Source organism: Scomber scombrus, chromosome 2 (genome assembly GCF_963691925.1).
Source record: "Scomber scombrus chromosome 2, fScoSco1.1, whole genome shotgun sequence".
In the NCBI taxonomy this organism is placed as follows: domain Eukaryota; kingdom Metazoa; phylum Chordata; class Actinopteri; order Scombriformes; family Scombridae; genus Scomber; species Scomber scombrus.
The window spans coordinates 10341182-10361665 of NC_084971.1; the positions used below are offsets into that span (position 1 = coordinate 10341182).

Here is a 20484-nt window from a genome sequence, read left to right on the forward strand (position 1 = left end):
CCCCAGAAAAGGATTTAAATACTATGGGTTTCCATTTGATCTATATATGTGATTAGTTTTGATAGCTTTTCATGCAGCATTACACCTCCCAAACCTGAAGAAGTGTGTACACATGCACAAATTTGCACTATTGTGCAAATATGTGTGTTACAAGTCTTGCAAACACAGGGGCGGGTCTCCACACAGTGCTTTTTGTGTAGAAGATCTCAAACAAAAAGAGCATATTTGTTCATGCAAAGCCAACATAAAACATTAAATATGTCTATTTGGTGTAAAAATGCTGGAGATTGCATTTTGGCGCCATCAAATGAGCTTGTTTAGTTTGTGGTTACCAATGCAATACTTTTCTACACATTACTGCGTTTAAAAAAAAGAAAAAAACAGTATTTGATGGATAATATCGGTGGTTTTGCTATAATTCAATCACATGCAGTAGTGAGGTGCATGTGGGGGGCCCCAACAATGACAAAGACAAAGTAAAGACAATATTGTCAAAACACGGAGGAGTAAAACAATAAAATCTCAGACCAAAATAGACATGTTTTTGCAGACAAGGCTTGCAGTTTTTGGGGGGAGGCTTGGGGCTTTGGTGTTATGCTAATAATGCATTTGAATGTGAAATTTCCCCTGACAAAGGGGGGAAAGATGAGAGGGGGGGATGGTGCACAGAAAGGCAGAAACAGCGGAGGGAGTCTTGATACATTTGGACCATACACCCGGCGACAGTTGGTGGGCGTGGACAGAGAAGCGAGGGCTTCCTGCTAGGAGGACACGTGGTTCCTGACTGTCAGTGTGTGAACGTTTCCAGCCCTCCTCTCACTCCTATCTCTCCACCTTTTATCCTCCCGTACAATACAGCAGACCTTCTCCTCTCTTTTTTACTCCGTCCGTCCCACCCGCACCTCCTTCTCCCTCTCTCCTCCTCCTGCTACACTTTTCCTCCTTTTTTCTCTCTCTCTCTTTGCGACGGCTCCCGGGACTACCGACAGCCAGGCCGCGGTCACTTCAGCGTGTATCCGCTCAGGAAGAGACAGAGAGTGTGTGTGCATGTGTGGGAAAGTGTGTGTGTGAGAGAGAGTGTGTGTGTGTGAGTGAGTGCGTGTGTGTGCGCACCCCGCCCGCAACCGGCCCATCCGTGTTATTTTTTCCCCCCACCATCCCACCTCCGCTTTTCGGTCATGACGCTGGAAGCGATCCGCTACCGGGCCGGGTCTCTGCAGATCCTCAACCAGCTGCTGCTGCCTCACCAGACTGTTTACGACGAGATCCGCTCGGTGCAGGACGCTTACGAGGCCATCAAGTCCATGAAGGTAAAGAGCAGGACTCTCTGTTCCTCCATCATCATCATCATCACCCCCCTTCCCCTCCTCCTCCTCCTTTTCGCTCCGAGATTTCACCCACTTCCACGCCGTCCTGCATGCCCCCCGCCGCCTGTGCGCTTATTCCCGTCGTGCATGTGTGTTGGTGTCGGGGGTCTTTTGTGCTCTCACCGCTGCATGCATGTGTTACCATATGCCTGCCGCCGTGCTCCCGTTGTCGGCCTGTATTTTTGTTTTGGATGCACCTGCAGCACCCCACCTGATTCTCTACCCCCTCCTCCCCCAAAAAAACATTCTTGATTTATAGTTTTCACATTATCATGTGCAAACGCAACTGACTAGGTATCTGCACACAGCCACCCACCCATGAAATGTGCCCCCCTCCTCCTCTTTCTTTGGGAGAGATTATTGATGAATTATTAATGCCTTTGCCAGGGTTTTTGTTCGCGTTTTGGTCTTGTGCTGCACTCAGCAGTGACACCTCCTCTTGATTTATCTCTCCATACCTAAAGCCCTGACTGATAAAAAAAAAAAAATTAAAAAAAGGTGCTCAGACATTTGTTTTAAGTTCACGTTTCTAGATGTTAACTTGTTATGGCTGCACGGATACTCACTCTTTTGTCTTCCCAGTTACACACTCACAGCTGCTCCACGTTTGGTCCTCTGTGTGTGTGTGTGTTAGAGTGAAGGAATGTGCCATAAGCAGAGAGGATGATGTCATGATAATGGAGCCTAATGGTAGAGAGAGAAATGACTCCCAACACAGATGATATCATTTCACATTTCAGTCAAAGCTGTCGTGACAACTTTTGGCTCTGTGATCAGCCACTTGCTTCAAACGCAGTAATGGAGAGAGAGTGATTGATTACCCCTGTTAAGTAGCAAAGGGAGAAAGAGAGAGGGAGCTGCTAGAAGCTGGTATAGAAACCAGAGAGGAGGAGGACCATGAATTGATGATAACTTTCACCTGTCTTCCCTTCACCTCCTCCAGGTGCGGGGAGCCCCGGCCATCGCCATCGTCGGCTGCCTCAGCCTGGCTGTGGAGCTGCGAGCCGGAGCCGGCGGTGACGACCCTGTGACCTTCATCAGAGAGTCTCTCTGTCAGCTGACCTCAGCCAGGCCCACCGCTGTCAACATGGGCCGTGCCGCCCGCGAGCTGATGGAGTTTGCTGAGAACGAGAGCATGGAGAAGAACTCGGAGCAGCTCAGAGAAAGGTGCGCTGGTTAGAGGGAGGTGATGGCCTCAGATCTAAGGCCGGTTTAACAACCAGGCAGCTGTAAAGGGTTCCAAAGGCCACAGACTCATGGTTTCTGGTAATTTTCTTAATTGGAAACATGTGCCTGGGAATGTCTTGCCTACTTGTGCCAAAATTAACATGTTGCATATTTCTATATATTTTGTGTTTAACTAAGTTACCACAAACATGTGTTATTAGAGGCCTACAGTACGTTTTTTTCATCAGCGTGCACAGCATCAGTAATTTAGTTAAAGGTACACTGTGGAGGTTTTGATTAATAGTACCAGTGTGGAGTGTGACACCACCACGAAGTGCAGAGATGTGAATAGTGAATAAACATGAATATAAACAGTGCAAGCTTAAAACTTTTCAGAGGAAAATAACACGCAAATGTTCAGGATGTAAATGCATTTGCATTTGAAAAACATCTGTTAGACCTCCAGGATATACATGCAAACACACACACACAGACACAGTGTGTTTTGGAGCAACATGTTGAATGTAAACAGAAACTTTGTTGGTTTTCTAGATGTGTAAATTGAGACGTACACTTTTGATACCAAGTTTTTTTGCCCTAGCACTTCCTCTTCCAACACCAGTGGCAGGTGAAATGTGAAAAAATGTGAAAGCCCATATACTCCACGGCGCATTTCACAGCTGATTAATTGTCAGTGTGAAAAAGAAACAACACGAGCTGTGTTATTTTTGCAGGATTCATTTGCTCAACAGGACTGTAGTTTAGAGCTGCACACACAGGCAAACAGGAAAGAGGCAGAACATGTGAAATCAACATTTCTTTGTCAGTCATTGTAACATTCAGTGTGTCTGGTTACAGTCATTCACTGACGACAGGAACCCTACTCCATGCCAGAGATGTTACTTTACATGAAATTATTCATGTATCTCCGCACAGAAAGGTTAACAGAGTTTAAATTTGGGGAAATTGTTGTCGGAGCAGGAATTGATGGATGAGAGAGAGAGAGAGGAGGAAAGTACAGCAGTATTGGGGAGGTGCTGACCATGATGAAAGGACAGGTGTAAAGGAAGGCAGTCAGAGCAGGACAGATAACAGCAGATACCTTGATGTGACATATCTGAATTATTGAATAATTCGGAGAGGAAAAAGTTCTCTACTCAGGTTGTCCGGGTCCGAGATGTTGGTGCGTTCAAGTTGTACTTGGAAGTCGAAATATCCAAGTTCCCAGTCAGATGTTTCAACTGTAACGCCCCCCTTAAGTCGGATTTCCGACTCGGAAAGTTGGACGTACCCGACCAGCCCTGAACTCAAAATCCAAGATGGCTGCCCCGTGCATTAACAGTGTGAAAGTTCTAGTAATATCATATTTATTAGCAGTTTTGTCTTGTTTGTGTCTCATTAAATCATTTGTACACAACACTATCCAACGTCTATCTGTGGACATGCTGCTGCGATGTTTGTATGAGCAAAATACAGCGAAATGCGTTTTTATCAACTGGTGTTGCTATCAATGGCTAACCCGGCTAGAACTAGTTATCTGACTTCTAAACTGGAACGATTCAAACTCGGGTGCGACATCATTCCAAGCTCTGACTTCCAACTTCCGAAGTAGATGGAACGCAGCAATGTTCTGCAGAGTGGTGATGACGCACTTCCTTGTGGTCTTCATTTGCTAGCTAACGTTAACTAGCTAAGTAATCTAACTTAAAAGAAGTGCTGATGTGAAACCTCTTCAACTTACTGTTTACTAGTTAATAGTTTTACTTCAACTTGACTTACACAGTAGTAGTTTAACAGCTGTTTAATATTTGAGATAATTACCCATCTTTGAATTGCACTTTGTGCCCATGAAAACACGGTAGATAATATCACGTTTTTCTAAATTGAGGCATGATTTAACTATTTTAAAACATTTTTTCCAAAGAATATATCATTGAACTCACATAATACACTAGAACGTGGTGGTTTATCTGGCCTTAATTTAAAAAACAAACAAACAAAAAACAACTAAATTATATTTGGTTTTTACATTTAATTTCAAAGAGATAATGTTGGGAAAATTTCTACACTGATTTAAACACTACTTGATAAGTAGTTTGTATCACAACCTCACCATCACCTCCACAAATCCTGAGAGCAGGAGCAGCAAGGGTTTGTGGGTTTGTGCGTTGAATTTTTTGTTGTACTTTTTCTAATAAATAATGGAGCACCTCATGTCCCAGACTGCAGCAGTACATTTATGTCCAGCACAGAATTAAATATAGAATTTAAAAATAAAGTTCTGTGTACAGATGGGTCACTGTGTACATTATTTAAAAAAAAAGTAAAAATACATTAAGATACTCTATGGTATTAAATATATCTATCTGGAACTGTTTTATTAAAATATGTATATTTATAGAAAGATGGAGGTTTTTTTAGATGTAAATGTTGGCTTTAATATTTGTTCTAATAAATGAATCCCAGACTGCAGTATGACATTTATGCACAGCACAGAATTCAATATAGAATTTAATACATAAATAATACTGTGTCTATAATAGAACATATCAGACTTTTTCTTACATAAAAATATGGTAGCCTGCAGCACAAACACATGGCGTCTGTACACTTTCTGACATACAAACACTCATAATGTGTGACATCATCTGTAAATGCAGGACCCTGAGCTGATCTGGTACCTACACCACAACTTATTTCTCAACAGGCACAGTTTATTCTCCGCAACATAGAATGCAATCATCTTTTGTGGCACACACACATTACTCCCATAAAGACAGTGACATAGAATCTCAGGTTTCAATACACACTTCACTCCAACTCTCCCTTGAAACGTCAAAAGAAGAACGTATTCAGTAATCTGACAAATACATCTTAAGATATAACACATCACATGCACACTCCAAAGCACATACTGGCATACAAAGCTTTCCCCCCTAGAGCTACCAAGCAAGGTGAGACACCACCATTGCCACGATTGTCTCAGCTGCAGCTCCTTGCACTAGAAATATCCCCAACAACAGAAATCATGGATCACTTTTTTAAAAAATTTGTAGCAGTTAAAAGGCTTTAAGTTGTTTAATTTGTGTCTTGACGGTAAACTACTTGGAACATATCATGAGCAGTAAATGTGGTGCAGGATGATGAATTATGCCTACTATAACTCAGCATAGTTGATGCTGAAGAGTGACTGTGGAGTGATGTAGGGGGGAGAAGAACCTATCAGGGACACATGGTTGATTTTTATGCCTCCACGCTGGAGACTTCCATATCAGAAGCATTGTTTACTATCACGGCGACAACTTTGAGTTCATTCAGAATCAGCTTCATTGACCAAAGCATGTGAAAATATACATGGAAAATACAGTTAAAGCCTTGTATTATATTCCTTCAGAGTCTTCACTCACTACAAATGTTATATGAGCATGGACAGGCATGGATGAAAACTGCAACTTGACTAGTTGGTGGAGGCAAACAACCTTGTGTCAATATTTTTAGTTGGTTCTTGAAACTTGGTGTGCCAGTTGAACTGTGGGCCAGTCTCTAAGATTAGTACATACACTTTATTGCAAATTACTTAAACAGTGACTAAAAAGTAGGAATGGAGCAAGAACAACAAATTGATACAAATGGTGAAAGTGTAAGAAAGAGGAGGACATCAGGAAAAATGTGATACAGCAACCGTAGAAGAGCAGAGGCAGAGATGAGCTAAAGGAATGGGAGTCATTATAAACAGAAACATGCCGTCATATTGTAACTGCAGACTTGATGGACACATTCTCTTCTCTATTCTCACCTCTTGTTGCCCCCCTTCCTACAGTGTAATTGCCTGGATCGAAGACATGCTGGAGCGTGATGTCAATGACAACAAGAAAATCGGTAACTATGGCGCCCAGCACATCCTGTCTGGCGTCCCGAGGGACTCTGTGACCATCCTCACACACTGCAACACCGGCTCCCTTGCCACAGCTGGATACGGGACCGCGCTGGGTGAGACTGGGAGCTGTGGGTGTGAATGAGAAAAGAGGGTGACTGTTAAAATATGGCACTGTAACTGTAACAATGAGTCTGTGTGTGTGTGTGTGTGTGTGTGTAGGTGTGGTGCGAAGCCTCCACGGGCTGGGTAGGCTGAAGCGGGTGTACTGCACGGAGACAAGGCCTTACAACCAGGGATCCAGACTGACGGCATACGAGGCGGTAGCAGAGAGAATCCCTGCCACGCTCATCACAGACAGCATGGCTGCCCTCACCATGAGAGAAATGAACATCACAGGTGTGTTTGTCTCCTCTTCTCTTTCCTACATTTATTCAAACGTTTCCTCTTTGGTTCTTAACACCTTCTCTCTGTCACGTCCTCCCTTTTTTAAGCTGTGGTGGTGGGCGCAGACAGGGTGGTTGCCAACGGTGACACAGCCAACAAGGTGGGCACGTACCAGCTGGCCATCGCCGCAAAGCACCATGGGATTCCCTTCTATGTGGCCGCACCCAGCACGTCTTGCGACCTGAGCCTGGAGAGCGGCAGGGACATCATCATCGAAGTGCGCCCTCCTGAGGAACTCACCAGTATAAATGGAGTCCCCATTGCTGCTCCGGGTAAGACGTCCGGGATGCTGTTTTTTAGAAGAGTCACAAAAGTGTTTTTAAAAGTGTAAAACGACAGAATATAAAAATCTGTGACTTCAGTAGAGGACGTTCAGCGAGGGGGAGAATTTCAGGCCACATGGATGAGCATGGCCTAGTTCCAGTGTCCGCCCTAAGCCCTAATCACTGACCCCTCACAGACTTTAACTGATGTCACATTCACTCTCAGCGCCAGAGTGAAAGAAGGAGCAAAGGCTCTGAACACTTTGTGAGGAATGGGGCAGCTATTTTTTTAGATCACACGTTACCTGTGCAGAGGCCAGTAGAGTGCACATGAGACTTGTTCTTTAGAGCTCTTTTGCTATTGATTTGTTGTTTACATACACCGCCATCCTTTATCTTCTTTTTAGGCCTTAATGCTTTTATGGTACTGTGAGAGTACAAAGATGACAAGTAATCAGGATAGAGAGAGGCGGGATAGAGCTGCAACAATTAGTCGATCAACATAAGAACAATCTGAAAACATTTTGATAATCAATGAATTGTTCATAAGCAAAAATGCCAAAAAATAGCTGTTTTCATCCTCTCATAAGTGATGATTTAATGCTTTCCTTTCATGATATTAAACTGAATATCTTTTTGATTTTGGACTGTTGATCGGACAAAAAAAAGAGATCTGAAGGTTGCCTTTGACTCTGGGAAATTTAAATTTTTCACAATGTATGACATTTTATAGACAACAATGGTCAGAGTAATTAATAATGAAAGTCTTCGTCTGCAGCCCTAATGTGGAATGACATGCAACAAAGGTCACAGGCCAGATTCAAACAGTTCATCATCAGTGCTTTGAACCCCAGGAACTTCACGCTGTCCCCTGCCATTGTTTTTAATAGTAAAATGCAATGAATTGTAATTAAGTCCCTCAAGACTTTCTGCTGTTCTGCAGGCTTACAAAATGTAGAACAAGTCTTCAGGCACTTTGCAGGTTTCACAGCAGGACAGACTGGCACGTCAAAGTCTGAATCTGTGGACACTGAAAGTGTCTCTGTGTGTTTTAGGTGAGTTTTTTGAGAGCTGCGTTGAGTCATTTGATCTCTAATTACGTTACCAGAGCAGAGAGGTGCTCGGTGACATCACAGTAATTAAAATATACATTCATTTAATGAGCACACTGGCCCCTGGAGAGGAGGAGGTGTGCTGTCACATTATGTCTCTGTGTCTCTTTAACTTTCCTCTCACAATCTCTTATGAAGATGCTGAGATGTAGTTGAGAACGCTGAGAGCTCTGAACTGTTATACTTTATTCCTCTGTGCTGTAGACCTCCATCCCTGTCCAAAAACTACTTAAAATCACATAAATAGCCACACTGTTGCACTCAGTGACATGTCCCCATCTTACACACACAGCGTCCTGCTGCTGTAACAGTAACTGTTTACTCCTCTTTGAGTAATGTTTGCCACAAACTACAGTGCCTTGCCTTTTTAGAAAATTACTGAGCCTTTAAAATAGGAGAGAAAGTCATTCAAGATTCATGCATAATGTATTTAATCTGTGGCAAGTGCACACAAGTATACTCTTTTTTTTTTTTTAAATGTATTTTTTTTTTTTTAAATGGACTCAAATCAAAAAGCTTGGGAAAGATTGGACTAAGCTGACTGTTAGAAAAGAAGCATACTCTTCAAACGATAAGCCATCTCACCTGTATTCTTCTGTTGGTCGCAGGTATCGAGGTGTGGAACCCCGCGTTCGATGTGACCCCTCACCAGCTCATCACAGGGGGCATTATTACAGAGCTGGGAGTCTTCCTCCCCTCCGAGCTCCAGGCAGCTCTCACCGGCCGCCTTACTGCCCTCTAGAGCCCCTCCTGCTGGTCCGTGTGTGCCACTGCACCTCAACGTCACACATAAAGACACTCTCATTTCAACACAGGACACACGCACAGTCATTGTCGTGGTTTCATTTAATTTTGGTAAACGCACGGTCACTGTTACATGTCAGTAATGCACAGCTGAAAAATAAGATGGACACACACACACACACACACTGCAGGGAGTCAAGCAGACACACGCATATCAGATCATAGTCACTTTTGGGGACATTACAAAGACTTACATTCATTGCCTGGAGACTTACATAATCTTAACCATAGCTTTTGTCCCCAATTGGACAAGTTGTCCCCTATTAACTGGCCCTAAGTCTGAAATTTGTCCCCAAAAGTTGCAGATGACAAACCACATGTGCAGTCTCCCCTTTCTTTTCCACTCCTCTTTTTTTTTTCTCCATTCCCACCTTTTCCCAAGTTTTACATCTCATCTTTCATTCTCTTCTGTCGCCTTTTTCTAAATGGCTTCTCCGACAATGAATAGCGCTCAGCTGGACTCCGATCCTTTAAATTCTATTTGGCAAACAAATTTTACGAGTCAGTACTGAGTTAAATTTTCAGGGCTTCTTCAACTGCAGACAAAAACTACCATAGCTGTGACATGACTGATATTTCAATTTGAAAGTAGTGATTTTGATCAGCCTTGGTTTCTAAAATGCTGCTACCCACTTGTAAATATACATGTCCTCATTGGTAGTGTGTACATATGTAGAAAACTAACCACTGCTAGTAAAAACGTACTGTTATTTTAACCAAATATGTGGTTATTTGAAATTACAAGCTGACATCAAAAATGTTATATTAACATTTAACTTCTGTTTTTTCTGTGTAGATACTTTTGTAGGGGTATAATCCAAATTTATAGCTCTCAGTGAAATGGAAAAAGTCCTATTTCACTCACTTTTTACCCTGCGCAGAAACATTTTGAACAAGTGGAATTTCTTGATGGGCCCTCGTTAGTCAGCTGAAGCCTATAACAATACATGGCTGTATTTATACCTCATCCCTTGTTTGTATCTTGCTGTTACAAGTTGTACTCTATCATACCACTCTTGTATTCTCATGATGTCGATATATAAATATAGCCATACTTATTTCAGCACCATACTGATATTCACTATACTGCACTGGACACTGTAAGAATGAAGAATCAAAAAAGGGGGAAATTGGTGTCATTTTCACCCGAGCAGCTCTTGCTGTGAGCTGTGATGTCTGCTATGCTGTTACATTTCTCTAATATAGATAAAGCTAATAAAGGAAAAGTTCACCTGAAAATAAAATTTGGTCATCTGCTCACTTGAACATGAGTCAAGACTCTAATGTTTGTACAACCACAAAATACCTGTGTAGCTTGTACTTCTATGTCAGGCTTATGCCAAATTATTTTAAGTAACAAGAGTGTACAGCTCATAAAAATGCCCCCCCAAACATTAAATTAATAACTAATATAAATTATATTGGACTTTAAGGCATCATTATGCACATTTTTATATCAAGAATAACTATAAGGTGTTGCTTATAGTAACAACCCCACAAAGAATTACCAGCCAACACTGCACTTTACCATCTTTCAGCTAATTTGGTTCTGCGGCCCACAACTTTGCTGTTGTGTTTCAATTTCATCGCTCTAAGTGGTGCGGCTTCCAGCAGCAGCAGGCAGCTGTTTTCAGCAAAAACGCTACTTTCCCATCACCAAACAGCAGACAGATAAAGCAGTTAGCTCATGAACTTAGTGGAACATTTATTGAGCCAAATATTTCCCTCAGGGATGGGTGGAGACCAAAACTGCTAAAAAGGAGAATAAATATTAAACTTTCTCTTGTCAGGTGGACACAAATAAAACCTAATATTAGTCTGTGTCTACAAGAAGTGTAAATGGGCAACTATTTACTGTTTAACATTTTACAACCATTTTAAGGTAATAACATCTTTGTTGTTTTAATAGGTTGTTTTGCTGCCCCTATGTGGTAAAAAAAAACAAAAAACTCAGTAAATGCATTTCAAAAGTAATGCAGGTGTAGAATGTTTAAAGTGTTTACTTTATAACTTCCTCAGAAGTCAAAGACAGAAATACGACAATGTTTGTCCATACAAACAAAAGCTAAGTTCGGAACTCAAATCGGATTATGGGGGTTGAGCAGTAGAGGACTCGCTCTTCATTTTGGGGTGAACTATTCCTTTAATATTTGTGGGGTTTTTTCTGCAGAAAGCTGTGTGATACAGCTGAAGGGGACACATGGCGCAATGCCTCCAACAATCAGAATGTAATACTCAACTCAGATAAACCTGCTTTTGTTAGGGCTGCGATCAGGCAACACTCCAGACACTCGGTCACTTCTTGCCTTTGTGCTTTGTTCACGATGTGTTTCAACTGTTTGGATCAATATCTCTTCATAAATGAAATGCTATTTTACTCCAGACTGACTTCCATTAGAAGTACCCATACCTGTACAAGCAGACACTAAGGACTGTACAACGTTTTTTTCTCAAGAGCTATCGGGAGAAATGTCATTCCTTGTCAGCCACAAATGTGTCTCTTCTTGGTCCTGGAGATGGCAGGACAGGATTGTAGTTCTGTGGCAATGATCAGATTCATCTAGTAAATACTCAAAAATGCAAGTATTTGCTACTTTTCTCAGTTTTATATCACTGTAAATGGAATATTGTTGGATTTTGGACTGTATGTCAGACAAAACAAACCAAATTTGAAGATATTTCCTTTAGCTCTGGCACACTGGACATTTTTGCTATTGTCTGACATTTAATATTTTAAATGAATAGTTGGTAAATCAAAAAATAATTGATAGATTAATGAAAATGGTCATTAATTGTCACCCTACCCTCATTATTCGCAGACCCGACAGCGACCTTGTATTTACCCATAACAAGTAGACTGTTACCTATCTTCTGGGTGATACCCAGGTTTTTGTGTGAAAGGTGTTTAACTGAGGTCTTACAATATGTTTGTTCTAAGATGCTTCATGAAAGAATCCCAGATATATTGATCTACTCGCTGTACTGAATGTCACAGGCCCAGACTCGGGGCCAGCACTGCTCACTGCCTTACAGGTGCAGCACCAATACATAGTAATAGGTGAGACCGCAGCCCTTCAGTCCTTCCTAGACCCCGGTACATGTTATGTTGCCAGACCTCCATCTCATTAAGCTCAAACAGATCTGGAGAAAATCTAATTGAAAAGGTGGGATAATGAGACTACTGAGACAGCGTTTTTTTCTTTGGGTCTGAAATGACCACACCACTACAAACCACTGTGTCTCCATCCTTTTGTAGTGAGTGTGTTTACTATCCCAGCTATAGTTTGCTCATTGAGACGGCATATCCTAGTTTAAGTCACTAGATAGGACCTCATCCAAGTTTCTGATCATGCCATGTGTTCAACTAATTACGTGACTTTGGTTGAAGACTTCAACCAAAGTCACGTAATTAGTCAATAAAACAACAAAAACATGATGATTGTTGCTTTCGTTGTCCATTGTCCACTTGTGATCAGATGGCCGAGCTAGTTCAGACAAACCGAAACCAAATCATTGTGTTACGATCATGTATACAGGGAAATGTCTAAACCAGGATAATTATGCGTATGTTATTCAACCTTTGTGCTTGATGAGACAGATGTACGAGGTCTGGCAACACAACATGTCAGCATACCTTCTTAACACCCCTTTATTGACCTCACACACTCAGTGCCCTTGTGGACTTAACTCTTCATTCATCGCAACAGGTGACAAATACACAAACCCCCCTTTCTACTCTACAGGACCATCGTGAGGTCCAGAGAAAACTGAAACCCTAAAAAAAAACCTTAATGTCAATAATAATTGCAGTATCCATTGTGTCATTATCCATATCTTTAACATGCTGTAATATAATCTCACTTCTTCCTTCCTTTTATCTTCCTACTAATCCCTCTTCATTCCTCCTCTGTCCACGCATCAAACCTCTACTCACAATGATGCTGTTAGGTCACACACAAGCATAAAAGACACTTGTGTATTTGGATTTTTCTTTCTTTGTTTTGTACAGTTAAAGACACCAGGTGTTTGGGGGCAGATTTAGATAATGTTCCAGACATATGTAGCAACTTTGTGGCTGTCAGACCCGCCGCATAATATTTCTTTCTAAATCTTTTAAGAGGTACGAGATTTTTGTTTGTTTGTTTTGTCTGTACATCATGATGATTAACTGTTTGGCTGTGATTTGTTGTTTTATTTCATGACATTGTGATTCCTAGTGACTAGGCCATTAGTACACCACACTGGGGAGGCCTCCTCAACCATACGCACTACCTCTCCGTCTGCCAACACAGACTCAAACACTGAAATGCATGAACACAAGCGCTTCACGTGCCAGGCTGCAGCACAGCAGATTGAGAGACTGCAGAGAAAAATCTGGACTAAAATTCTCCATATCTCACTAATGTTTGTATCTTGAACCCAAAGTGACAAATAATTTGTGGCGGTGCTTTTAGTTTGCCAAAGTAGCCTAGATTGAGGCTGGTGTGTTAAGTTGGGTTGTAGCTGAATTGTGTCTGCATGTGTCGGGCTTTGAGAAGCCCGACACATGCCTAATAATCAGTTGCCAAAATTCAACGCTGCTTGCCACGTATTTTCCACATTGATTTAATAAATAAAAGCAGGTGCTTGTGTGTATTATCAATGATTAGTATGGCCTGCAATTACAATGGAAGGAGTGTTGTTCAGATGGCCTCTTTAAGTGCAAGTATGTTATTGTTGTTATTGATAATCACTTGATCTGGGTTTAATTTTGTAACGTGGAAATAGTTCAAAACTGGATTTTTTAAAATATATATGTATATGAATATAATGCTGTAAAGTGCAGTCATGAATTAAGAGATTTCTCTTTCACATCAATACAGTAAAAATAATAAAACCACAGTGAAATGAGTTGCTTGTGTCTGTCTCAAGCTCATATTATATTATATTATATATTAGTCTGTCACTGAGAAACCAGTAGATGGCGGTAATGCAGGATAAAACCGTCTGTTACAGCACAGGAAGGAGAGAACCGCATTCTAGGATGGTGACGGAAATTTGCACAACAACCCGCCCTTCTCTGCCTCTGATTGGCTCTGGTACTAGTATACCCTAACCCTTACCAATCCCACTCCTCATCGTTAAATCTAACCAATGACGACACCGAGTACGAGCCAATCAGCGGGAGAGTATGGCGGGACTTCGCGTGTGTTGGGAGAAGGGTATGGCTCACTGATGAAAACTCTCTTCCGGTTAGCAAAAATGGCTCAAGGTACAAAAAAGTTTAAAGCTCAGCGGCCTGGAGCCTCCAAGAAACACCAACAAAACAAACAGAAAGGACCGAAGAAAGGAGGTATGAATTTAATACGTTACCTGTTGTTTACTGGCCGGTTGGAAAAAACGTGGAAACTAGTCTTAGTGAAACAAACAGCATCAACATGTGACGTGCATGAAAACAGCAGAGCACGTTGCTGAATAGACTGGTAACTGTTTCATTACTGCGCAACATCACCGTCATGCTTCTACTACAAAATATCATTATATTCACCAGTCAGAGTGACTTACCAAAATAAAATATGTGAAGTTATAACAGCTGTCAACATTATGGCCGCTGACAGACGACTGAGGAACTCAACGACTAAAGCTACTTTTAATCAAACATCATAATTTAATTTCAAAGCAGTTGGTAATGGCTGTTAAATGTTCAGTCTGTGATTCATTCTGATTGTATGTCTTTCTAATAGGGAGGATTATTGCACCAAAGAAGGCTCAAGTGGTCGAACAACAGAAATTGAAGAAGGTAAGAAGAGCTTCATCATCGTCAACATCAGTAGGCCTAAGCTCGTCTGATTCTTAACTGTATAATTTACTCCTCTGCTGTTCATTAAAGGGTCTAGAGATTGCCATCAGGAACAAGATTGAGAAGGAAGTGACCCAGAGGGCGAGCTTATCCCTCCACAAGCCGCTGAGTGTGGTCAAAGGGGCTGAGGGTAAAGGCAAAGCGGGAACAGCCAATCCAGGAAGCAGCTCCAAATAGGACCTGATACACAACTGCACACCTGAGTCTGAGGGTATTACATCAAAAAGCTGCTGAAGCTGAATAACTGTGTCCATTGATCACTGAGCTACATATAATTTCAAATATATGCCATCTTTTCTTTTTGTTTCAGCTGCCATCAGGCATGTAGAAATAGTCCAAGTTGTTCTTGTACAGATTTAGATTTTACAAACAAATTCTCAAAATAAGATGAGAAATTCTGGATATGATCTGCAGCCATTGAATTTACATAAACCTCCAATGGAGGGTACAAAGATACTTGAAGGACTCCTGCAGTCTGTGATTTCCTTGCTGTGTTTCTTATTGTAAACACCTAATTCAAAACAGAACAGACATGAGAAATAATTATATGGTGTACAGAAAACAATGTTTACTGTTTTGTATTTAAGTTGCAGAGCCATACAACTTCACACAGTGAACCTGTATTAGATGTATTTGTGTTGCTGCATAAAACCAAAGGATGGTAATCCTGACTAATGAAGGTGGTGTATCACTTTACTTTGTCCAGTCCAGCTGTGAGAATGCTCACATCAAGTGAGCAGCATCTGTGTGATCTTACTAAGGACATTTGGTCATAGCAGTGAATAGAGGTAAGAATTTTAGCATTGGATCTTGCACCTAGCAGTGTCAACAAGCCTAAATAATATGTTTGACAAACTTTTGTGTAGGTCTAAGTTTCAGTCATCATTTCTGTAAATAACGAAAGATACATATGATATTGAATCTGTCTCTTGTGACCAGAGTGGGAAAATGACATGGAGTAATGACATGGGTGAATGAATCTCTTTGGTTGTGTTCTGACTGGCAGCCTAAAGCTGAAAAAAATTGAATGGGAGGGAGAAAAAAAAACTAAAGATCAATATTTTGAAATAAATCAGATTTGCCTGCATTCTGGACAGTACCAAAGTTTGTTTTCTGGTCCTTGAAGGTTTTTTAAAGCAATTTTTTCTTTTTTTATAATTAAATATTTCTGTCAAAGGTCATTTTCTTCAGAGTCATCTCTCTTTTCCCTCAACTTTACTTATAGAATATTACATTATTTTACAAGACTTACAGTAAATCCAGGCTAAGGGAAGCCCTAAAATATTGTGGACTAGGAGCCAATACTCCATTTCAGAAGAACCACAGGTTTATCTGTGTAGGTACACAAAGTAAAGAGCTCAGTGCTTCCACAGACAGCCTGATAATGATAATAACATAAAATAACCACCACAATTGCAGCTTGACTCACATTTGACCAAAAAGCCAAGGTGAAGCTGTTTGTCCCTGAGGTTGTTTATCCGGTCAACACCATGATCACTGCAAGTGGCAATGAATTTTCTCAAGGACACTAAGGCCACAGACAGGCGCAGTGACATCCAGTGATAAGCTGGAGCACTGTTTTAATATCAACATACACCCTCACACTGCCTACGCTAAGTTTGGTAACCTTGTATATGAATAAATACAAATGCATAACTAAAAGATTCCATTAAATAATACATAATGAGTGATCTGTTATGAGGTATTTATTTAAATCTTTTTTTGGATAGAAGTTGTTGCTCACGCAGTCCAGAGGTGCAGCTTCATCATTCTTTTTTTAACTACAACAACATGCATTTTCTTTACAGTGCAGTACCACGTGGAAAACAATCACAAAACAAGCTATTTGTTAAAGTAAATGATGAAATACAATCAACATGTCAAGTAGTAAAGATTCACCAGCATTTATTTCTAAAGCAGGTCTGTAGTGATACACTGGGTACATTTAGAAATCCTTAATGGGCCTCCATGCAGTGAGAGGAGCGCAGGAAACGAGGGAAGGAGTCTTTGGCCATCAGAGTATAGATTCTCTGCTGTGCCATGTTGAACGTGTCGGCACACGGAGAGTCCATCACACTCAACACAGCCTCGCGGGTCTCAGCATCTAGGTTTACCTGAGGGGGAGAACAGGTTATCTAAAGAAGCATCAAATCCTGCAGGTATTAGTAGATTTTGTTAAGTTTCTACAGTCATTCCTAATATATAACACTCTCCTATCCACTGACCTCCTTTGGGGCTTCAGGGTTGATAAACTGGTTGTAGATGCTGCCAGCCTTAGTCTTCTGCATGTTTGAAGAGGAAACCCTGTAGTCCTCACAGGCCAGCCAAAACTCGAGGTTCTCCTCACTGAACTCTGAGCGTAAGAACTCGTGAAACGCATGCAGACCACCTGAAAGAAAGAGAGAAGAAAACATCTGAGTATGAGACAAATTAAGAGGAGATGAAAAAGAAGGGCAGGCCTTTTGCAGCTAACTCAAGATTCAAGAAGTTTATTGTCATATGCATGGTAAAAACACAGAGGTTCAGACAATGCAATGACATTCTTACTTTGCTGCTCTCCCTACACACAACAAACACATGACAAAAAGATGCATACAACAATATCATGTTCAAGTTTAAAAAAGATAAAAAGGCTAAAAAAAATAAGATTAAGCAGGCTACATACTGCACAGTTGACTTCAACATTACATCGGAGCTTCTTGTGCCTGCTTGCCTGCACAGCTCTATGATTCAGCTTTAATGGGCGACTCACTACTTAAAGTTCAACCCTAAAAGCACCTCTGCCATGTGGTTCTGTCGTGAAAAAAGGTCTGTGCAATTTAAATTCTTAAGCTCTTTTGTCCACTGCTTAAGGGGCAAGTTCACAAATGTTCAAGTCTGTCTTAAAACCATAGTCAGGTGTCCATATAACATTGAAACTGTTTTTTCTTGCTGTAATTATTCCTCCTGCTCATATTGACCGTTCCCTTCATAGTGCACTTCCAGTGATGGGGAACAAATATGAGGCTTCATGACTGTGACTTTTGAAGATACATATTTAATTTGACTAACTCAGATTACTGAAGCCTCATATTAGCTCCTGATAAACTTTGGAACCTATTTTTTTTTACACAGAACAAGGATTGTGGGCTTTGTCCCTCATCACTTGCATTGAAAGCCCTTTATGAAGGGATCTTCTAATGGTCAGTTAGAACAGGACGAATGATAAGAGTGAACGAAATCTGTTCCATTGTGTGCTTTTACATCTTCAGCAGACTGGAGTTCTCTGTAAGTTTGCCCCCAGGTAAGGTAGTAGTATCTCTCTCTCTCTCTCTCTCTCTCTCTCTCTCTCTCTCTCTCTCTCTCTCGCTCTCTCTCTCGCTCTCTCTCTCGCTCTCTCTCTCTCTATCTCTCTCTCTATCTATCTATCTCTCTCTCTCTCTCTCTCTCTCTCTCTCTCACTGCACTTCCTGTTTGTGTCTCTACTATTATTACAAAATACAGGATGACATTCAAATAATAGACAAATATTATTTGAACATGTTTCTGTTGAAAATCAAACCACAGCAATTTTAAGTCACTACATTAAATAATTATGTAATAAATACTTTGCTGTGCAACCAACACAGGGTTCCTTTTTTTGCATTCTGATACGTGTGATATTTTGATAAGTGGAAAAAGACAATCAGCATGACAGTGAACCAGCACTGCTCCTATACTAGGACCCTGAAACTGACGCAAATAAATGGAATTCAGCTATCGTATTTACATCTGTGCTTTCCTACTTCAACGTGTCAAAATGTCTTCTTGCATGTGTTATTGAAATTTTTTTTTTAAAGCCTTTGGAAGTGGTAACAAAATAAATAAATAAAGAGAAAACAATGTCTTACTTTTCTTATTTAGAACAGAATCCAGGTCGTGAAGAGCTTTTCCATCGTGACCCCTGAAAAGAGACACAAACATTCAAAAATCAACACCACAGCAGGTAGATGAGTGGATTTACTTTTCATTAAGAAAGTTTCAATAGCTTTACCTGTGCTTTTGATGCGTCTCAGCCAGGTGGCTTAACCTTACCCTCATCTCTTTTGCCCTGAAACACACACACACCAGAAATCACAGGAGGTTCTGCATACAACACTTTATAACACAAACTCTGCAAACATGAGTTGTATCCTTACTTCTCCAGGCATGATGAAGGCAGGGAGGAGAGCCCCTTACACATTGAGGCCTGTAGTTGTCGAAAACCTGGATAGGGAAAATTAACAGACCAAGCTGTACTCTGTCACAGTGTCGCAATTTATTCTGAGTTTTCCTTCTGTTGATCAACCTCCCAAACGACAGCGCTCTGCTCTCATATAGTCTACCTGCATGCTATCTGATCTGCCAATCAGCACTCCGCAGACCAGCAGGTGTACAGATGTAACTGAGAGAGGTGTTGTACGTGCTAACAATCCGTGTAGTCCTGTCAACAGGGATATAGGAAGGAAGACAGCACATAATAGCACAATTACAGCAAGGACATCTGGTGTGTGTGTGTGTGTGTGTGTGTGTGTGTGTGTGTGTGTGTGTGTGTGTGAGAGAGAGAGTGAGTGGGTGGGTGGTCAGGCATCATTGATAGCCTTTAAAAGTCTGTCATAAACATAAACAGGTCTTTATCATAAGAGAATAAAGTGATGAGGGAGCAGCAGGTGCGCCGCTCCCTCATCACTCATCTCTGGAGGGAGTCAGAGATCTGCAGGATGGAGAACTGTTTGTTGAATGATGATGGACAAGAGAGGACCACCTGACAGGAACATTTACCTCTGCAATAACAATGATACCACTGTGTTTCTCTTCTTCTCCCTTTTCCCTCTTATTCTGATTAAATATCTTCCAGGTGACAGTGTAATATACTGTCCTTTTTTCCCCTTTTTTTCTATACTTGCTTTGTAAACTGTTCACATCGTCATATGCAGTCAAATGCTTCTTTGCAATGCCACTTCACACTATCTCTAAAGAATAGACAAAATAGCAATAAATAAATAATATGATACTATATAATTAATATAATTAATATAATAATGCAGGGTCCGATTCTGGTGGGACTTTTCCAGCAGGAGTACATGTGAAACAGGTGCATTGTGTAACTGCATTGAAGAGCAGGACTGTACTTAGCCTGCATGTGGAGAAGGGAGGGGGAGCCTGGATTGATGTGTGCCTTGTAAAGAGGATTGAGTTCAGGTCTGAATCCCTTTTCCTGCCCTTCAGCAGAACACTGAGCTCCCTAGGTTTGAGGACAGTTGCTTGACTGCGTAGCTACTGTATGTGAGTTACCCTTGTTCCTTTTCATGTTTAAAGTAGCTTTAGGCTTTGTAGTTCAGTGTTGAAGTTTGTTGTATCGAGTTGTTTGAGATTATGGCTGTTAAAACAATCCATTGGTATTCATTTGATGATGCATATTGAGCTGATTTCTAATCAAATCCATTTTTTTAAAATCACAAACCGATCCCTACACAATAAACATGATTGCTTTTGGGGTCTCTGGGGATCTGGGGCGGTTATGTGCTTTTCCTAGCTGGTAGTCAAATCTGGTTGAGGATGTCAGGACTGAGTACACTGTCCTCTGTATTTTGGGCGCTTTTTGGCAACATGG

General features: G+C 41.1%; 3 protein-coding genes across 3 annotated transcripts; 2 read left to right on the forward strand and 1 right to left on the reverse strand.

Moving 5' to 3' along the window:
* Positions 1–875: 875 nt before the first annotated feature.
* mri1 (methylthioribose-1-phosphate isomerase 1) lies at positions 876–13855 on the forward strand. The gene is made up of 6 exons (XM_062436601.1): positions 876–1310; positions 2311–2534; positions 6355–6524; positions 6631–6807; positions 6903–7127; positions 8839–13855. The coding sequence occupies exons 1-6, from the start codon at positions 1179–1181 to the stop codon at positions 8970–8972; spliced, it is 1062 nt and encodes a 353-aa protein (XP_062292585.1). The 5' UTR covers positions 876–1178; the 3' UTR covers positions 8973–13855.
* Positions 13856–14250: 395 nt separating this feature from the next.
* c2h19orf53 (chromosome 2 C19orf53 homolog) lies at positions 14251–15552 on the forward strand. The gene is made up of 3 exons (XM_062433106.1): positions 14251–14366; positions 14758–14813; positions 14904–15552. Exons 1-3 carry the CDS (start codon positions 14276–14278, stop codon positions 15048–15050), a joined length of 294 nt encoding a protein of 97 aa, XP_062289090.1. The 5' UTR covers positions 14251–14275; the 3' UTR covers positions 15051–15552.
* A 1276-nt stretch (positions 15553–16828) lies between these two features.
* On the reverse strand, positions 16829–19074 carry si:ch211-196h16.12 (regulator of G-protein signaling 5). The gene is made up of 5 exons (XM_062440892.1): positions 19031–19074; positions 18886–18942; positions 18743–18795; positions 17099–17262; positions 16829–16987 (listed from the first exon to the last, which is right to left on the reverse strand). The coding sequence occupies exons 1-5, from the start codon at positions 19072–19074 to the stop codon at positions 16829–16831; spliced, it is 477 nt and encodes a 158-aa protein (XP_062296876.1).
* Positions 19075–20484: the final 1410 nt, after the last annotated feature.

Bases quoted from the DNA above. Each gene is read 5' to 3' on its own strand.
- c2h19orf53 (XM_062433106.1), top strand. From the start codon at position 14,276: ATGGCTCAAGGTACAAAAAAGTTTAAAGCTCAGCGGCCTGGAGCCTCC. The intron at 14,367-14,757 runs GTATGAATTTAA...TCTTTCTAATAG, and splicing joins GAAAGGACCGAAGAAAGGAG to GGAGGATTATTGCACCAAAG. The intron at 14,814-14,903 runs GTAAGAAGAGCT...TGTTCATTAAAG, and splicing joins AACAACAGAAATTGAAGAAG to GGTCTAGAGATTGCCATCAG.
- mri1 (XM_062436601.1), top strand. From the start codon at position 1,179: ATGACGCTGGAAGCGATCCGCTACCGGGCCGGGTCTCTGCAGATCCTC. The intron at 2,535-6,354 runs GTGCGCTGGTTA...CCCTTCCTACAG, and splicing joins TCGGAGCAGCTCAGAGAAAG to TGTAATTGCCTGGATCGAAG. The intron at 6,525-6,630 runs GTGAGACTGGGA...GTGTGTGTGTAG, and splicing joins TGGATACGGGACCGCGCTGG to GTGTGGTGCGAAGCCTCCAC.
- si:ch211-196h16.12 (XM_062440892.1), bottom strand. From the start codon at position 19,074: ATGTGTAAGGGGCTCTCCTCCCTGCCTTCATCATGCCTGGAGAA. The intron at 18,796-18,885 runs GTAAAGCTATTG...GTCTCTTTTCAG, and splicing joins GAGACGCATCAAAAGCACAG to GGGTCACGATGGAAAAGCTC. The intron at 16,988-17,098 runs GTCAGTGGATAG...TCTCCCCCTCAG, and splicing joins ACCCTGAAGCCCCAAAGGAG to GTAAACCTAGATGCTGAGAC.